We start from the raw sequence: 20,188 nt of genomic DNA on the forward strand, positions 1-20,188 counted from the left end.
GTATGAAAAAGCAAACTGTGAGATTAAAATTCGAAAAATTAAAATTTTTGTTTATGAGCTAAATTCAAAATGCAAAAATATGATTGTTTCGTTCTTCCTTAAGTTTCATGATAAATTAATTAATCATGTTATATTATAATTAATGATTTTACAAAATTAAAAGAAGCAGAATTTAAAATACATGTAAATAACACGAAATAATCATAAAATCGTATTACTAACAATAATAAAGTAAGCTACGATTCAGAATGTAATAATTCATATCCTTTCGATTCTATCGCAATCGGACCTCCCATGAGATATCGGGCGAGAGGAACCACCTATCATTACCGATACTGCTTGGGAATGATAATGATCGATGCAATTACGTAACGGACAAATGGACATTTATACGACACGAACGGTCGCCTCGAATAAAACTGGTTTAATGACCTGTTATGTGCTTCCTGTTGATCACATTGTCTGATGGTAATGTGGCCGCACTTCGTTCGCGATTTGCATTCCGTCACAATTTCCGGGTCTGACAATAATTAGTTCGTAATGTCTTAAAGATATTGAACCATTAACATCATGACCTTTAATTATAATTATAATTATAATTATTATAAATTTGCATTGATAAAATTTAATTTAGTGTAGCAATAAAATAAAAAGAGTTTAGGCTCTCTCTTCTATTTATGTAAAAAATTGTAAACATCAAATCATCTAAATTCCCTGCCTTTTAAAATTTTCGTTGCAGTTAAGTGAACTATTTCTAATCGCAAGAAAAAGAAAGTAAATTCAAGACTCGAGATAGGTCACAAGTTCATGCAGACATCATTCTATTCTTCTTGGCGTTCCAAAAGTCAGAACAAAGACAGAACTGTTATCAGATGGAAAGCATTCTTCACTTCTTTATTTGTAAATGTGATTTGGATAACATTTATTGATTTCTTGTTAAATTTTGAGATTAGATTTTGAACAATATTGAGTGGAAATCGACTGATAAAATTAAATAAACATGAATGGAAAAACACGTATCATATTCGGTCAATCATCTAAAATTTTAAATATCATCTATTATTTTAGCGATTTGCGCAAAACGCTGCGGTCCTCTTGGGAGATGCATAAGACCGAATATCTGTTTATGTGAGGGCGGCGTTGTCGCTTCCGCTTGTGGCAATGGTCAAAGCAAAGGTGAGACATATACCGGATGTTCCCCAGAGTTTTCAAACCAATCCTTTTATAAAGTTGTTAGTCATTTTTTTGAATGGTTTTGAAGACAATAGCGGATTTATTAAAAATAAAATTTGTTGATGATCTGATTAACAAATATGTCATCAACAGTCATCGCCGCCGAGACCGGAAATGGCGGTGATCGCGGCGAGGCAGGCAGATGTAAGGTTCATTGCATAAACGGAAACTGTGTCGACGGCCGATGTCAGTGTCGCAGCGGATACCAGGGAGAATTCTGCAACGAACGTAAGTCCAATTTATCTCGTAAACTGAAATAAAATCATAGATTTTTACGTGTTTTACGAAAACAAATTCTACCTTGAATTGAAGCACATCTTAGATATCGAAAAAGAGAAGATAAATAAAAAATTATTTTAAAAAACTAATAATAATTAATAGAAGATCACTTTTTAATTAGCAATTTGTCGCGAGCCCTGCTTAAACCAGGGAAGATGCATTGGTCCAGATCGTTGCGCTTGCATCTACGGTTACACCGGAAGACGTTGTGAAACCGATTACAGGTAAAATAACGAATATATCGATGTATCGCTTAGTTATACTTTTATGTACTATCGTGTCTAGGACCGGACCCTGTTTCACCAAAGTAAAAAATGGTCAATGCTTGGCAAGTCTTCAAGGAGTGGTTTGCACACGACAGTTGTGCTGCGCCACGGTGGGCAAGGGTTGGGGTCACCCCTGTGAGAGATGTCCAGTCAGACTGGATTGTGAATTGGGTTACTTGAAAACCAATCAGGGTCAATGCGTCGGTACGTTAACGTCTCATTAATTGTTTATATACACATTATCCTGATTACCATCAAACGTCACTTAAACGTCATTAAAACATATATAACTTAAAAATTTTATAGTTATTAGAATAAATCATAATTATGATATATATACAATAATTATAATATATATTTAATTATTAAATCATTTGTATAATTATAATTATATATATTTTATTAAATCATAAATTATAATTGTTAATATAAATAACTAAACGACCAGTATGAAAAAACTTCTTACGTCTTCAGATATCAATGAGTGCGAAGCAATTCCCGGACTTTGCGAAGGTGGAAAGTGCTTGAACACTCCTGGCTCGTTTACCTGCGAGTGTCCCACGGGACAAGCGAGAGATCCCGAGACCAATGAGTGCAAGGACAGGGATGAATGCCAAGAGGAGGGCATCTGTGCAGATGGCCGATGCATAAATACGAACGGCGGTTATTACTGCCACTGCAATCCGGGATTCATACAGAGCCAAGATCGCAAATTCTGCATTGGTAACTAATTATGAGAACAGATATCGCAATTAATTTTTAAATGACTAGATGAGGTAGCTACAGCATTAGATGTAGTTTTCTTTAAAACCTTGTTCTAGAAAAAAAATATTGTCCAGATGCCCAGAAGTCTTAAAGTTCATTATTTTTACATTCCTTTATATCATGAAGGTATAACTATCGTAAATTTAACTATAATATAATATACTTGTAACATATAATTATAAAGTTAAAATTTTTTTTAGATGTTCTGATTATCTCGTCTACCAGCTTATTTTTAAACCAAACACTCATTAATATTTTCTTCTTAAATAACTTTATTTTTTTACTTTGAATTTTTTATTTTGAGTTCTTTTTATTAATTTTTTTAATTAATTTCTAATTTTTTAAATTAATGACTAATTATTGTTCGTCAGATGGCAGACAGGGATTGTGTTACACGGCAGTAAACCGTAATGGACAATGCAGAAATCGCCTTGCTATGCGATTGAGTAAAAAGGATTGCTGCTGTGGTAAAAATATGGGTCGAGGATGGGGTGATGAATGCTTTATCTGTCCTAATCCTGGTAGTGGTACGTATACATTTTTAAAAAGGCAGATTCCACAAAGTGTATCCTGATATTATATACACGTTTCATAATTTTTAACGGTACTTGCATAATTATTTGATTAATTTAAATTTGTATAATTTAATTGTTTTAAACTAAAATAAATTTTTTGAAAACAGTCTGTTTTATTCATCAATCAAAAAATAACTCTAAGGCCCGATTTCACAATATATGGTTATCTAAAGATTAAAGGTAATCAAGAAATTCATGAATGAATTTCATTAATGAATCTGTTGATAACCTTTAATCTTTAAGTAATATTATATTGTGAAAATGAGCTTTAGCGAGTACGCTGAAAAATTTCTTCATTGAAGCGACACACAAAGCAAATCCAAAACTAGACTCGCGTGACACATGAAAAATTGACTATATAAAAGCGGACGACTACGGCAACTGGCAATTCTACAGGATCCACGTTATTACTCAATTGTAGATGATTACAACAGGCTTTGCTCGCAACTGCAGTCAATCACTGAGGTGAATGAGTGCGTGTTGCGACCGGACATTTGCGGCGACGGAAAATGCATCGATACCAAGGAAGGCTATGAATGCGAATGCTATCCGGGTTTCACAAGGAAGCCTGGTGGTAGATGCGAGGATGTGGATGAGTGTCAGTTGGATTACTGTCAGGGCGGAATCTGTCGTAACTACCCCGGCAGCTTCGCCTGCGATTGTCCGCCCGGCTTTGTCGTTTCTGGCGAGGGCAGATACTGCACCGGTAAAATCATTACTCGAATTCCTTTTTAACTTTTTAAAGCAGTACAATGGTATTATCGATAAAAGCAACAATAGAATAGTAATGATGATAATTGCAGTTGTGTTGGTAAGAAAATTGTAAAAATATTTGATAGTAGTGTAAAATAATTAATAATAATGCATTAAAAAATGGTTGCAATTATTAATTTAACTACAATTTATTAGTCATTTTCAATGTCAACTATGTATTTTTTAATAGAACTATATTAATGTAATTATTATATACTACTAACATTAGCTATAAGTGTATGAAGCTTATAATCATATTGTAATTTACTTTGTAAGTCACAAACATTTTTCTCTCAATGTGTACTGATTAATACGAATAAATATCTTTCTAGATCATGACGAATGCCAAGATACAGGCATGTGCACCAATGGACATTGCATCAACATGAACGGATCCTTCAAATGTAAATGCAACGATGGTTACGCGCTATCGCCGACAAAAAATACTTGTATAGGTGAGGATCCTAAGGAATAATAAATATTACATTATACATACGTGAATAAAGTACTTCGCAAGAATCGGATATTTTCAGAAACGAAGTATTTTGTACGATCTCTAAAATAGTAATGGTGATGAAGAAAAAGAAGATATTTCTGAAATGGAAATAGTTGCGTAACAATTTGTCTGAACTTTCTTTTTTCAGATATCAACGAATGTGTTGAGAATCCAAGAATTTGTCTGAATGGCCATTGCGAAAATACGCCAGGGTCCTATCATTGCATCTGTCAGTCAGGCTTTACTCCTTCAAGAGACAATACGTTTTGCGTAGACATGGATGAATGTTCCACCAGTGGGATGTGTGAGAATGGCAAGTGCGTCAACATGGAGGGCTCCTTCAAGTGCGTGTGCGACTCCGGCTTCAGAATCGGTCCTGATTTAAGTCACTGCATCGGTATTGATCTCATTGAACAACTAACAATTAAGACATTCGTGGAAATAAAATACTAGATCTTTATAATTCTGCATAATCTAGATTTTTAACATTTCAATGATTTAACATTCGAAAAATTTAATTGAGCATTTAAATTCTGCGAAATTAGTTGATTTTCTCCAAACATTATTTAAAGATAAAATTAAATACAGAAGAAAGAAGTAATTAACTTGTAATCTATTGTTATTTGTCTTACAAGATATCGATGAATGCGTGAATTTACCGTGTCAAAATGGACGTTGCATTAACACGCCTGGTAGTTTCCGATGTGAGTGCCATCCGGGATTCAATCTAGGTCCTGATGGAAGGTCCTGTTTAGGTTTGTATGAGTTACATTTTGTTCTTAAAATATTAAACAAAATAAAAAAGTAAATTATTAAAATGAATTATTACATACCCTTTAATTCGAAATTTTTTTTAATACTTAAACGTTCATTAAATTAAAATCAGTTCTATTTATTATTTCTTCAAAAATCTTGTGACTTGATTGCTATTTAGATAACTTTACAATTAAATCTTGCATTAAATATTTTCTAAGACAAGATTGATTAATAATTCTAAGACAAGATTGATATTAATTTTATCAAGAAGTAATAAATTGACTTCTCGTATAGAATTTTCTCTCCTGTACAACTAATTCAATATTTGATCGATGATTAACGAAACATTACATTTCTATTGGATGACTCTGCGCTGTTCAGACACGAGAAGAGATCTGTGCTATTCGCAGTACAGAGACGGCCAATGCTCCAACCCTACGTCCACTGCCGTAACAAAGTCCAGTTGTTGCTGCTGCACAGTGATCCTGGGCCAGCCAATGGGCTGGGGTAGTACCTGCCAACCTTGTCCGCTTCCGGACACCACAGAGTTCGAAGCCTTATGTCCGCACGGCGCTGGAATGACTTATAATGGCGACGGTAAAACACTAACAGTCATTTCACTTCACGTCAGAAATTCAATATTCTCAAATCTGCTTTTACATTTACAAAACGTCAACATTAAGTAGCAACTTTTACAATTCTAAAACCTATATAGATATTTGTAAATCTTTTAATATTAATATTATAAAATTTGCCAAGTTTTTCAATTTAATGAATAATTTTAATTATGATTACCATAGACATCAATGAATGCGCTCAAAATCCAAACATTTGCGTCAATGGCGGATGTGAGAATCTTATGGGAACGTATCGGTGTATCTGCGACAATGGATACGAAGTTGATGCAACAGGCAAGATATGCAGCGATATCAATGAGTGTGAACTGGAGGATTCCTTATGCAGTGGCGGACAGTGTCGAAACACACCCGGTAGTTTCCAAGTAAGCAAATTATTCATTTTTTATTAAGTGAAAGAGAGAGAAGAAACTTGCCATTTAAATTTTTTTAAAAAGATAAGTCAACTTCAATGAAACTGAAATAAAAAGTACAGGAAATTGAAGTTATAAACTAATTATGTTTTGATACTAAAATCGAATGAAGTTAATCAGTGTTTAGTTTCTCTGTACGTAAGAAATTTACTCATTAACTGCTCAAGTTACACTTTATTGCACATCCATTTTTTGTAATATATTAAGTAATATATTATACATTTCTAACTAACTCAATTTGGAATATAAATGTCGTGAACTATCGACAGCATCATTTTACTCACAGTGCATCTGCCCGACGGGTATGAGATACAACACGCAGAATCAAATGTGCGAGGACGTGGACGAATGCGAGGAGTTAGGACCAGACGTATGTTTCAATGGTGTCTGCATCAATATTCTGGGAGCCTACGAATGCGAGTGTTCTCCAGGATACATTCTCGATAATACCGGTCACATTTGCATGGGTATGGAAAATTCCAAATAACAATGGAACGATTTCTATTGTAAGTATAAATAAAATAAATATAAATATAGACAAGATTTTGAATTCCAGACAATCGAAAGGGCTCTTGCTGGACCAAAATGATAGATGGTCGCTGTGAGAATAATTTACCAAAGGTAACTCTGCGCTCGGAGTGCTGCTGCTCAGTCGGGGTGGCCTGGGGCAGTCCCTGCGAGATTTGTGATCATTTACTTTGCGAATGCTCAAAGGGCTATGCGAAAGTCGACGGCAAGGGCTGTGCGGACATTAACGAATGCGAGCTCAACAGCGGGATTTGCAAAGGGGGTGGCACCTGCGTCAACACAGACGGCTCGTATCGTTGCGAGTGTCCTCCTGGCCTCACTTTAGACACGACGCGTAAGTCAATAATGTCAAATTATCACAGACACATATATTGCTTTTCATTAGAAAAAAGATTGTTAAATATATATTAGAAAAGTACATAAAGAATTATAACATAAACTGTGATATATTTCTCATTATATTTTAAGTTGAATATTTTTGTCTCAAACGTTCAATTATTTGTGGACTTTAAAAAAATTTTCCATATTTTTTTCTCAATATCTCAAATACAGACATCACTTGCATCGACACCAGACAAGAAATATGTTTCTTGGATCATCGTCATGGTCAATGTACCAGTCCCATAGAGGGTCATTTCTCCAAGAGCCTCTGCTGCTGTTCCGTAGGCCGCGCCTGGGGTAGCGACAAATGTGAGCTGTGTCCTAAAATAGGCACACAGGCTCATACCGAATTATGCCCGCGTGGAGACGGCTTCACTGAGCGACAGGATGTTAATGAATGCATCGAGTTCCCGGGCATGTGTTTGAACGGTAGATGCAAGAACACAATCGGCAGCTATAGTTGCAAGTGCAATCAGGGCTTCGCACTTGATGAACATGGTATTAAGTGCAACGGTAGGTAATTTCTTCATAGAATCTTGAAGTTCAGGATTTGAAAAGATTTACTCCTAGTCTTTTTTTGGATTCTTAAATTCTAGAAGTATAAAAAATCTATTTCTTAGTGATAGATTTTATACTCTGCTCTTAGCTTAAACTATTTTTAAAAAAACGTTAACATTTAAATAATACAAAGTAATAATAGTTTTTAAATTACACACGCATCTTTTTAAAATAACAAATTTGTTAACCAATTTGAAATTAACTTTTTCTGACATCAAAATAGTCCGTCATTGAAATTCGGCAAAACATTCTGTATAGACTGATAAATTAGGTAATCTCTTTCTCCCTCTTTCTCTCCCTCAACTTAAAATTTTCAGATATTGATGAGTGCGAGATCATGCGTGGGGTGTGCGGTAATGGCACCTGTAGGAACACTCCTGGTAATTTTCAATGTGACTGTAATCCTGGCTACCGTAGCAATGATATCATGAAGATTTGCATGGGTATGGTATAAAAAATTTGATTTAAGAATTAAATTAATTTAATTTAAAAACTTAACATAGTATCTTTGAATTTGAAGATAATTTCGTAATTTCCAGACATAGACGAGTGCGAAGAGACGCCAGGATTGTGTCGCGGTGGAATCTGCATCAATACCGAAGGAAGTTTCAATTGTCAGTGTCCTTCAGGACATGAATTGGGGCCTGACAAGCAGTCCTGTAAGGATATTGACGAGTGCTCGAGAACTAGTGGTATATGCTCAAATGGCGTTTGCGAGAACATGATGGGCACCTACCAGTGCATATGCGACGATGGTTACCAACAGACGGGTCTTAGATCTCATTGCGAAGACATCAACGAATGCACGATTGGTAACGGCGGCTGTGAAGACATTTGCCTGAATACGCCGGGCAGCTTTTCCTGTTCATGCCGGTGAAAGATTGTTATTTTTTCAATGCACAAACATTTTAAAGTCCCTTAAAATTATCATTTATAAATACGAAGAAGATTCAAACATGAATGAAACATTGTTTGTTTAAATATAAATAAATGTTGATAGATCTATTTATTTAGAATAGAGTATGAGAATCCCGCAACTATAGAAACAATTGTAAAGCTATAATTATGTAGAGCAAACGCTCCCACTTGCCACCCACAATCAGTATAAACATGTCTATCAACTATTATTTGTATTTACACAAAAAAATCTAATTGATATTTAAACTACTTTCGTATTTCAACATCGATTATGAAATATCTTACCAGTCTATATATTACACAATAAATTTAGCTTCTCTAATATATGTATATCTATAATTCAGTTAATTAAAATTCTAAAGATATTATAATAATAGTTTATTATTCGCGAGACAGTACTGGTCATGCTTTGAACCTGGACGGCCGAACTTGTGTGGACGTAGACGAGTGCAAGGAGAATCCTCGCATCTGCAATGGAGGTAAATGCCAGAATATACCTGGCGGCTACATATGCAACTGCACGAATGGCTTACTGCCTGGAAGAGACGGTATATCCTGTATAGGTAAACCTTTTATTACATTATTTTAAATTACTTACTCTAAATTTTTTGGAATGGAATCTCACTCTGAAGTGTGAAAATTGAATTAATTTTGAAAAAAGTGGCTCAGTTTTTAATCTTTAAGAGTGAGATTTCACTCTTCATCTAGTTTACATGATTCTTCTTCTAGTTTACATGATTTAGATATAATTGACACTATCCACCTTGTTATTTACGCGTCATTCTTTATCAGACGTCGACGAGTGCGTGACACAACCACAGATATGCGGATACGGCGAATGCTACAACACAATTGGCTCCTTCAACTGTCGCTGCGAAGAGGGATACTCGGTGAAGCCGGCAGAAGGACCAGCATGCACCGATGACGATGAGTGTCGGTTGAATGCTTATTCCTGCAGCGAGTTTGCCGAATGTCAGAACACCCAGGGTTCATATGTGTGCACCTGTCATGAGGGCTTTACCGGGAATGGAATTGAGTGTTGGGACATCAATGAATGCTCCACTAATAATGGCGGCTGCGATTCTAATGCACATTGTATCAATACTGAAGGTTCCTTTAAGGTATCTGTCGAATGACATCATCAATTCAAATAATTCTTGATTGCTCAATGCAGCCATAATTATTATAAACTAAAATGTATCTATATGTTTGCAAGGCAATAAATCTCCATAACTATCAAGTTATTTTAATATCTCAGAGTTTTCTTGGTCTATCAAAAGACCAAGTATTAAAAAATAATAAAAAAGAAATTTCGATGAAATTTCTTATGATTTTATCGATTGATCTGTTAACATCGATTATTAGTTATTAACTTATTAGTTATTAACATTTCGCTAAAATTATTTTGTAGTGCGTGTGTGATGCTGGTTTTCGAGGCGACGGCTACAACTGCAAGGACATCGATGAGTGCACAGAGGATAGCACCCTCTGTGAAAATGGTCACTGCTTGAATTATCCTGGTGCTTATCGTTGCGAGTGCGAGATGGGCTTCATGCACCCGGACGAGCGTAATGAGCAGGCTTGCGTAGACATCAACGAGTGCGAGATGTTCAGTAATCTCTGTGTCTTTGGTCGCTGCGAGAACATCTTTGGCATGTTCCGTTGTGAATGTAACGAGGGCTACAAGCTCGATGGTTCCGGTGGCAACTGCACTGATGTAGACGAATGTGAGAGCCCACAATCCTGCCAGTATGGTACCTGCATCAACACGCAAGGCAAATACATCTGCAGATGCCCACCGCATCACGAATTGGTAGAAGCCGGGAATGCCTGCGTTGGTAGGTTTTCTGTTCATTCAAACATTATACTCTTCAAATGCCTATAATTCATTACTTCATTATCTTGATTTTACGTTTGTCAAACAGATAGACGCGAATCGTTTTGTTTCACCGGTTACGAGCATGGTACTGGACGGCCTCAATGCATCTTCGATGTGTCATCATCAGTGACGAAGGCAACGTGTTGCTGCAGCATCGGCACCGCCTGGGGCAATAATTGCGAAGAATGTCCGCAGATCGGTACGAAAGAGTATGACCAACTATGCCCCAGTGGACCAGGGTACAGACCGAATCGCGTAACCGTTATTCTGGAAGACATTAATGAATGTGAGGAACATGAGAATATTTGCCAGAATGGGCACTGCACCAACACATTCGGTAGTTTCATGTGCTCCTGCAATGAAGGCTTTATCCTGGATGATTCGAAGACTAGTTGCATTGGTAACGGAAATACATAATATTCGAAAAATCCTTCAATTTATATAAACTGTAGTCCTGTTTTTAAAAAAGTTTATTGTTAAACTTTGGATTATCTTAAATCTTAATATCCTTTATACGTATTTAAATCGTACGTTTAAATTATCAAGTTTTCAGAGTTTTGCAAATGTTTTTATGTTATAAAATAGCAGGATGTTTAAATGATTTTCAAAAATTATTGTAGACATAAACGAATGCGCATTGCATCCACGAATATGCGGCGTAGGATATTGCATCAATGATCAAGGGAAGTACCATTGCGAGTGCCCTGAAGGATATATGGCAATGCCCGGAGGGAGTGAGTATACTTAAATAAACTATTTAATTATATTTACTTTATCAAACTTCATTATCATTAGGTTTAATTAATTGGATAGTACATGGATATTACCAGAGATAAAAATTTAAATTTTAACATAATTTACGTCGAGTTTGTACATAAAATAAAAAGAATCGTAAGATGTAACTGTTATACATTCCTTATACATTCCTTTAGAGGAGTGCGTCGATATGAGAAAGGAGAACTGTTACCTTACGTATGATTCTGGACAGTGCCTTAATCCTATGGTACAGCCACAAACAAAGATGTTGTGCTGCTGTTCTATGGGAGCTGCATGGGGCAGCCTCTGTGAGAAGTGTCCTGGTGAAAGAACCCGTAAGTTTTTGAGAGATCAATTTATATACATATTTGGGTGTACTAAATGAGTTTAATAATCATTCGCTGACTGCAGGCGAACACGAGATTTTGTGCGGACTGGTGCCAGGTCAAATAATGAATCCAATTACGAATCACTCCGAGGAAATCGACGAGTGCGCCTTAATGCCGACAATGTGTACTCACGGCAATTGCATGAATACACCTGGTAGTTTCGAATGTCAATGTAACCGCGGCTACATTTATGACCAGGACTCACACCAGTGTATTGACGAAAACGAGTGTCAACAGGTATTTTGTAATGTTTTAACTGAAAGATTCTTACCCGTTCTTTTAATGAAGTTTTTTGATGAATTTCACGAAATAAGATGTAGAGAAAAGTGACACAATTAATATTTATACTCTACTATACATATAAATAGACTGAAATTTATCAAAGTTAGAGGTATAGGTTGAGCACTTTAGTTTCTAAAAAGCTCATAAAATAGTTATCATTTATAATGCACTCAAAAAAAAATTGCCGTTACTATGTTTTTTTTCAAATATGGATTCGCCAATGTTGTTTTCAGATACCGAATCCCTGCAGCGGGAACGCACAGTGTATTAACCAGCAGGGTTATTTCGAATGCGTGTGTCCAGCTGGCTACAAACTTGGACCCAGCCAACACGATTGTGTCGACATCGATGAATGTTACGAGCGATCGGGCATCTGCAGCAACGGCGCATGCAGCAATCTGCAAGGTGGCTTTCAGTGCATTTGTCATTCCGGATTTTCGTTGACTCGTGACAGAGACAATTGTGTCGATATCGACGAATGTCAACGCAATCCAAACATATGCAACAACGGCACTTGCATCAACACCTTGGGTTCCTACAAGTGTCAGTGCTATCAAGGATTTAAACTCAGTCCGAACAATGACTGTGCGGGTTAGTAATTGCACTTTATATAGTTCTACAATTAACAAAAATATTTTTTTATATATTCAACCTTTAATAAATTGATTTTAGACATTAACGAATGTCGAATCATGCCATTTTTGTGCCGCAATGGCCGATGTCGGAACACTATTGGTGGCTTTGTTTGCGAGTGTGCAGATGGTTACGTATTGGCACAAGATGGTCAGCATTGTCGTGATATCGATGAATGTCATGAAGTATGTCGTGTAAATTCTGATTTTGAAAAATTTTCAAAGAAAATAGCCAATAGATTTAATACTCGTGTATTAACAATTATAATTCAAATAGGCTATAGACTTATAAATAATCATAATATGTACGTTAATATCAAATTAATTTATTAATCAAGTTAATTTATTGCAGATACCGGGACTATGTCCATCTCCAGGGAAATGTCAGAATTTAATGGGATCTTATATATGTACTTGTCCACTAGGATACGAACTAGACCATTCTAGAAGAAAATGCGTTGGTGCGTAAAAATTTACATTAAATAAATTATATTGATCATTGTCGTTTTCTAAACGTGATTTATATTTATATAGACGTAGACGAGTGTATAGAGACGAGAGGCATTTGCGAGAATGGACAATGCATCAATACAGAAGGAGGAGTAATTTGCGAGTGTCCAGTCGGATATCGATTAAGTGAAAGACCAAATTCACTGAAATGTATCGATGTAAGAGAAGAACAATGCTATGATAATTATAGACGAGGCCAGTGTACCTTCCCACGGGAGGGTGGGATGACCAAGAAGCACTGTTGCTGTACAATGGGCAAAGCTTGGGGTCGTTACTGCGAGCAGTGTCCGCCTGAAAATAGCGGTAAAAGATATTTTTTTAAATTAAGAAATTGCAGTGGTTTTTAGTTCTCTTCATTTCATAAACTATTAAAATTATTAAAATTATTAAATACATTATGAGCAATGAAGTATAAATTTACGTTTAGGAGATTTTTAAAAAGTAATGTATTAATAATTTCTTTCAGCGTCTCTTTAAAAATAATTTATTGCGAAGAATGTTATCTCAATCAAGCTTCGAATTTGGATCTTCCGTATTCCATGCAAGCATCCTTCGAATTTCGATGACTCAGTGCCGATATCTCGATTTAAGAGGATACTCGCATGGAATGCAAGAATCTGGATTCAAATTTCGACTGAGATATTATTTTTCATAATAAATTATTTATAGTTTTTAAGTGCTCATCAAATTCATTATATCTGAAAAATAAAAAAAATCATGCACAAGTAATTATATTCATTCAATAGAAGAAGAGTTCTTACCCAATTTTTGAGGGCGCATCTTTAAGGCATCATTTCATTAGAACATGTGTGAGAAATTTCATAATGCTGCCGCTTTTATTCCCTTCTATGTGATTTTTCACTTACGAAAAATAGAATCTTACTGTATGCATCTAACAACACTGCCACGTATTGCTCGCTAAATAATTAGAGTAAAACCTCGATTATCCGACCTCATAAATTGGATCATTGAAGACGTCGGATAATCGAGGTTTTTAAATTCATTTTTGAATTATTATTTTTAAATCATCATTTTTAAATCATTCATTTTTAAAACATGATTTTTATTTAAAAAAGACATGTTTTATAAAAACATGTTTCATAAAAGAGTTTCCCGCGAGACTTCTCCCATCACTCACAGGAAGATAGATGGAATCGGGATGAATACAAAAAAAATTCCATAACGTGCGACATTTGCAATAATAGAGATATTAATTTTTGTAATCGTATTAATAAGAGCACGCCGAGAGAAACGTTTAAGATATAGCCCGACCTAGTTTATCAAATATTAGCTGCTAGCAGCGCGTTGGAGAGGCAAGAGGGGAAGCGCGCCGTTTCTTGGCACGGTGCGGCGAGATGTGTGAGCGGCGATGCCGGATTGTAATTAGAGTAATTAATTAAACGGATTTTAATATGTTTATTAGATAATATAATTTTCGATATCTGAAACATTCTAAAAGAATAAAAGAAAAAGTTATTATTATTAATAATTTAAGTTTGTATTAATTACGTAATCACGTAATTTGAATGATAAAAGAATTATATACATAATTATGTTCATTTAGAGGAATTCAAGAAAATGTGTCCGGAAGGACCAGGGCGGGATGATACCGGGATCGATCTGAATGAATGCCTGTTTATGACAAATGCCTGTCCCGGTGGCGAATGCATCAACACGGATGGCTCATTTCGATGCGAGTGCCCGACCGGATATATATTGGACGAAACTGGGAGACGATGTGTAGACAACAACGAGTGTCTGACCGTGCAGAATATCTGCGGCAATGGTACTTGTCGTAATATCGATGGCGGTTTTGAGTGCTCTTGTAATGACGGATACGCGCCTGGGGCTCATCAAGTATGCGAAGATGTGAACGAGTGCCTGGAGCTGGGTAATCAGTGCGCTTTCCGATGCCACAATGCACTAGGCTCCTTCCGATGCATCTGTCCATATGGATATACTTTGGCACCCGACGGCCGTCATTGCGTAGGTAATTAGAAAACATTATTCTTGTCGTTTGATTAAATTCTTTACATCTCAAATCCGATTTTAAGTTTTAAATTAATTTAAATTCTTATTAATCCCCCATAGAAAAAAAAAGTATTGTAACATTCACATCGTAAAGGACTCATAATATAGACTATTATAGACATATAAATTGATGTCTCTGTGAGATTTATCAAAACAACATCATTATTATCTTGATCTGTATATATCTGTATATATAGCAGTGAAATAATTTTTATCATAGTTGTATAATGAAATCGTAGCGATATTTACATGTATCGTGATTTTACTATGATATCACACCTAAAATGATACATACATTCGTATGCCTTTGTGATATTACTGTATGAGCTTTGCTATGAAGGATATTAATTGAGCCAAGAAGCAAAAAAAATATATTTTGGCAATATAATTTCATTTAATTCTACGTACAAATTAATTCAAGGACTTAATATTTCTGGAAGTCATGTGTTAAAATGTATTACTATAATTATTATATATATAACTATATAATATTCAGATTACTATTTAACAATCATATAACATTTAACGTTACACGTTACATTTATGTTATACAATTGTTATATAATTGTTATTAATAGAAAATTACTGACGTACATATATATATATATATATATATATATATAATTTATATATATATATATAATTTATATAATGTATTACGTGTAAAATTTATTATTTATTGCGTGTTACATTTCCTTGTTGAAAAAAGAGAATATTTATATTTGTGCCTAATACGAATAAATCTAAATTAGATAATACATGTTCGCTCTTATATTGCAAAGAAAAAGATTAATATAAATTCTTGTTTCTAGACGTCGACGAATGTGCAACGCCAGCGAACGACTGTAGATTCCAGTGCAAGAATCTGATCGGCACCTTCATGTGCATCTGTCCGCCTGGCTATCAGAAGATAGGAATGGCGGACGAATGTAAGGACATCAATGAATGCGCCACTAACTCCGGCCTTTGTCAGCACGGTCGTTGCGTTAACTTGGAAGGAAGTTACCAATGCCTTTGCTACGATGGTTTTGAACAAAGCACGGACAGAAAGTCATGTATCGGTATGAAGCGCAAAAAAGATACCATATTTAGATAATAAATAAAAATATTAAATATCGCGGTCAAAATACTGAAGATAGAAATATGCTCGTACTTCCATATGATCAGACCGAAGAGTCGGCTATTGCTTCCTGCAAATCGGCGGCAGGTGCACCGCCAGAACTTCGGAACTGCGCACGGTTACAAAGGCGGATTGTTGCTGCACCATGGGAGCAGCCTGGGGGCCGCTTTGTGAGATTTGTCCATCTAGAGACTCCGATAATTATAACGAGCTCTGTCTGGACAAAGGATTCTCCGTGGACGGACAAGGTACGTAATAATATCATACGCCATCTCCTCTTTTCTCACTAACTTTTTCACTGATTGAGATAGTGTGAGCACCAGGAAAATGAGTAGGAATCTCAATATTTCCTCAGTTGTCCGTATACTTATCATTTTCTTTTTGTAAATGATCTAATTAGTTGGAGTGGTCCCTTGTGATCGCTTTTTGTAAGCGAACACGCAGCAAGAAGGTTAATGCTCTTTACTCTGGTATTGAATAGTATATATATATATATAGTATATATATAGTATATATAATTGCTACATTTTTTTAAAAACATTATACAAATGAAATAGCGATACGAATTTTTATTCCAACTCAATATTATTCGTAAATGTTAATTTTATTGAAGATAATGATTATGAAGAAATATATCTCTATAATTTATTTTTCAAATTGTATCAAAATATGACATTATTTAATTTTTACATAACATTTGTTATTTTTTACCACATTCAACTTGCATTATATTAATACAAAATTTAAATAAAAAATTTGAAGTACGTAAAATTGTGTTAAATTTAATACAAATTTTCTAATTATGTATCTACAATTCAATATTTAATCAACAGTGTTTAAAAGAGTCTAAGTCTAAGAAAACTCTGTTTTCCACTCTGAGAATCAATGTATATTTTCAGATATCGATGAATGTAAAACTATACCCGATCTCTGTAGGAATGGCCTTTGCATCAACACACTCGGCTCCTACAGATGCATCTGCAATAAAGGGTACAAGGCCGATAAGTCTGGCATTCAATGTATTGGTAAGTTTCTCCAGTCGTTTAACAAATAATTACGCTTGTAATGATGAACATATTGAAATCGTAGACATTAACGAGTGCGAATTAACGCCAAAACCATGCAAGTACAATTGTCAAAATACCGAGGGCAGCTTCATCTGTTCATGCCCGTCGGGTTTCATCCTGAATCCCGACGGTATCAGCTGCAGAGATTTGGATGAATGCACAACTGGAAATCATCTGTGTCAGCAAAATTGTATAAACACACCGGGAAGCTATACTTGCGACTGTCAGGAGGGTTATATTCAACAAGGAGATGCGTGTCATGGTTAATTTTTTACTTTATTATATACAAACATTAATATAAAAATATATATATAACATATATATATATATATATATACTATCATTTATATTTCTTGGAAAAATTTGCAATTTTCTCATATTTCACATTTCAAATTAAGTTAAACAAAGTCTTTAAAGTTTTGAAAAATTTGTATAAACCATGTGAGAACATTACAATAACAATTTTTCCTCTTTTTTTATAAACTCTTATTTAAAATTTTAAAAAACATTTCGTAAAAACGAATTTTTATACAAGAAATTCGATATCATTGCAAAAAATCATTGTAACAATTTTTTAAATTCTATTTTAAAGCTTAGAAAGTCTAGTTAAAATATTTTTCATTAATTTTTGTTCGATAATATTTTATCAAGTTTCAACGTTTCAAAGTAAAATAAAAATATCGTAAAGAAATCAATTTTAATTTTAGATAATTTACGAATAAAATATCATAGAAATTAAAAACAAATTTACAACTCTATCCTTTCACTTTAAAATATATTTTCGAAAATAATTCTTTATAATTTCTTCTTTATAATTCTTTTTACCGGATTGCTTAACTTTTCAGAAAGTACAATAGAAAATCGCAAATCTTCTCGAATTTACGAACTGTGCAGAACACATATATATAAACTCTTAATGTGCATAATTAATACTTTTTACTATAAGAGTCCCGTCTAAGTAACATTTTATAATTTTGCGCGCTGTATTTCTTATAATATAATTTTCTTCTAGATATAAACGAATGCGATCAACCAGGCATTTGCCCGAAACCCGGAAAATGTATTAATACCTTGGGAAGTTTTCAATGTATTTGCCCAAGAGGTTTTAAACTGGATCATACCGGACGATTCTGTACAGATTACAATGAATGTGCTGATGATGCTAATTGTGAACACGGTTGTCAGGTATATGTTTGAGTTTCTCTAATCTAAGGTTTCCGATAACTGTTATTTTTTCCTTTCTTAGTTTTATAAATTTTTATATATCTTCTTCACAGTATGCAATTTTTCTTTTTAGAATCTTATGGGGACTTACCGCTGTGGCTGTCCGGATGGCTTTGTCCAACATATTTATCATAACCAATGTATAGATGAGAATGAATGCAATGCTTCGCCATGCGGAGACAATACCTGTATTAACACCATTGGCAGTTACAAATGCGGCTGCCCGGATGGATATCAATTTGACAACAATTTGGCAATTTGTGTGCAAGTAAAGTAAAACTTGTACTTTTGTTAGAAATTTCATATATCTTCGAAACTATTCTTCAATTTTCTTTGTTAGCCCTTATCCTTTGACTTAAACATTTTGACCAGTCAAAATGTAAAAAAAAATATTTTTTACATTTGTTTCCAAAGGTAAGCGCTGGATGTCTTGGAAGTCCATGTGCTTTCGGCTGTACCCCCAACGGAGTTCATGGATTTATTTGTGGCTGTCCGACTGGATATCAGCGAATAGGACAGGTTCGTTCTTTACTCGTATCATTCACACATGATAACGAAAAGCTCCAAAATTATAATATTTTAAAAATATTTAACAAGACGTGGGATTATTTATTTTTTGAAAAATTGACTACAGGGTCACTGCCTGTCTACAATTAATCCATCGCATCAAGGACGCTACGATGAAGATATCGGTAACGTGCCGACTTTCCAAATCAATCCTGATCCTTATCATATACCGCCGGCTGATGATAAAACGATTTCTACGGAAGGCTGTTTCTCATGCAAAGTATGCATTTATTGCTTCTTTTCTGTCATAATAATGCGATAACATGGATTTTCAAATTAGGTAAATGGAAAAGAACGGCATAGAAGAGGCGCTAGGAACAAATTGATAGACGGAAGAATCAGGACGAGTGGAGGCAAGATAAAGAAGAAACATCGCAACGCCAGGCCGAAGAGGCATCATCACGGAACGGAGCATGTACTCAAGATAAATCTGCGTCAAACAAGACATCGTATGCGGATTATCAAACTGCAATCTGCCATAGAGGTAATTTTTGCGTGATTTCGATCGATTTTAAGATGAATTTCAGATGAATTTCTTAAGAGATGCTCGGTAAAAAGAAGTTTTTAATATATTTTAAAAAATTTTCATATTTTTATAAAAATTACAAAAAATATCTTCAGATTTTATAAGTTTTTTTTTTTAGAAATCATACGAGAAATCTTAGAATATATATCAGGACATATATAAAAATTCTTTAAAAAATGTTTTTAAAGAAGATTTTCTCGACATTCCTCAAAAGTATTTTAATTTGTAAAAAAACCGAGAAATTTTCTAAAAAATTATATGAAGGTTCTGAAAAATTCAGAAATTTGTGTAGAAATTTCGAAAAATTATATAAAAGAACTCTAAGAAAAATTCGCCGGAGATCTAACTTGAGATTTCGTTACGAAGCTATTTGAAACCATTGTAGCTGTAATTGTTTTTTGATCGAAAATGATCGATGATTATTACTCTACAGGACGAAGACGTAGATTATACTATTGTTCGAGGCAACAATGGGCACTTCGAGATCGTCAAGGAACACGGTGTTTCCGCTCTACACTTCCGGCACCGGCTGAAAAATCCTGGCGACTTTCATTTAGTTATCCATGGTCGTCCTGAAAACACGACAGCAACGAGAACAGAATGGGAGAAACCGCTGACTTTCATGATTCATCTCATAGTCACGGAATAA

At 34.7% G+C, this 20,188-nt stretch overlaps 1 protein-coding gene across 1 annotated transcript in view; it reads left to right on the plus strand.

The window, feature by feature from the left end:
• Positions 1 to 20,188, plus strand: part of LOC105621614 (fibrillin-2-like) — a 32,708-nt gene extending 12,520 nt beyond the window's left edge. The window contains exons 3-41 of the mRNA XM_012203082.1: positions 1,069 to 1,176; positions 1,327 to 1,461; positions 1,634 to 1,736; positions 1,798 to 1,982; positions 2,253 to 2,501; positions 2,915 to 3,070; positions 3,540 to 3,824; positions 4,204 to 4,326; positions 4,516 to 4,764; positions 5,003 to 5,122; positions 5,505 to 5,720; positions 5,924 to 6,123; positions 6,458 to 6,638; positions 6,728 to 7,033; positions 7,252 to 7,593; positions 7,956 to 8,081; positions 8,178 to 8,511; positions 8,953 to 9,119; positions 9,349 to 9,677; positions 9,968 to 10,394; positions 10,482 to 10,835; positions 11,056 to 11,169; positions 11,368 to 11,526; positions 11,603 to 11,817; positions 12,096 to 12,453; positions 12,535 to 12,680; positions 12,847 to 12,955; positions 13,029 to 13,307; positions 14,569 to 14,994; positions 15,848 to 16,096; positions 16,203 to 16,403; positions 17,055 to 17,180; positions 17,245 to 17,484; positions 18,235 to 18,407; positions 18,520 to 18,714; positions 18,861 to 18,965; positions 19,081 to 19,233; positions 19,294 to 19,497; positions 19,973 to 20,188. Coding sequence (XP_012058472.1) covers positions 1,069 to 1,176; positions 1,327 to 1,461; positions 1,634 to 1,736; positions 1,798 to 1,982; positions 2,253 to 2,501; positions 2,915 to 3,070; positions 3,540 to 3,824; positions 4,204 to 4,326; positions 4,516 to 4,764; positions 5,003 to 5,122; positions 5,505 to 5,720; positions 5,924 to 6,123; positions 6,458 to 6,638; positions 6,728 to 7,033; positions 7,252 to 7,593; positions 7,956 to 8,081; positions 8,178 to 8,511; positions 8,953 to 9,119; positions 9,349 to 9,677; positions 9,968 to 10,394; positions 10,482 to 10,835; positions 11,056 to 11,169; positions 11,368 to 11,526; positions 11,603 to 11,817; positions 12,096 to 12,453; positions 12,535 to 12,680; positions 12,847 to 12,955; positions 13,029 to 13,307; positions 14,569 to 14,994; positions 15,848 to 16,096; positions 16,203 to 16,403; positions 17,055 to 17,180; positions 17,245 to 17,484; positions 18,235 to 18,407; positions 18,520 to 18,714; positions 18,861 to 18,965; positions 19,081 to 19,233; positions 19,294 to 19,497; positions 19,973 to 20,188 — 8,363 coding nt within the window. The remainder of the gene's footprint in view (positions 1 to 1,068; positions 1,177 to 1,326; positions 1,462 to 1,633; positions 1,737 to 1,797; positions 1,983 to 2,252; positions 2,502 to 2,914; positions 3,071 to 3,539; positions 3,825 to 4,203; positions 4,327 to 4,515; positions 4,765 to 5,002; positions 5,123 to 5,504; positions 5,721 to 5,923; positions 6,124 to 6,457; positions 6,639 to 6,727; positions 7,034 to 7,251; positions 7,594 to 7,955; positions 8,082 to 8,177; positions 8,512 to 8,952; positions 9,120 to 9,348; positions 9,678 to 9,967; positions 10,395 to 10,481; positions 10,836 to 11,055; positions 11,170 to 11,367; positions 11,527 to 11,602; positions 11,818 to 12,095; positions 12,454 to 12,534; positions 12,681 to 12,846; positions 12,956 to 13,028; positions 13,308 to 14,568; positions 14,995 to 15,847; positions 16,097 to 16,202; positions 16,404 to 17,054; positions 17,181 to 17,244; positions 17,485 to 18,234; positions 18,408 to 18,519; positions 18,715 to 18,860; positions 18,966 to 19,080; positions 19,234 to 19,293; positions 19,498 to 19,972) is intronic.

This window comes from Atta cephalotes, assembly GCF_000143395.1.
Source record: "Atta cephalotes unplaced genomic scaffold scaffold00035, whole genome shotgun sequence".
Classification (NCBI taxonomy): domain Eukaryota; kingdom Metazoa; phylum Arthropoda; class Insecta; order Hymenoptera; family Formicidae; genus Atta; species Atta cephalotes.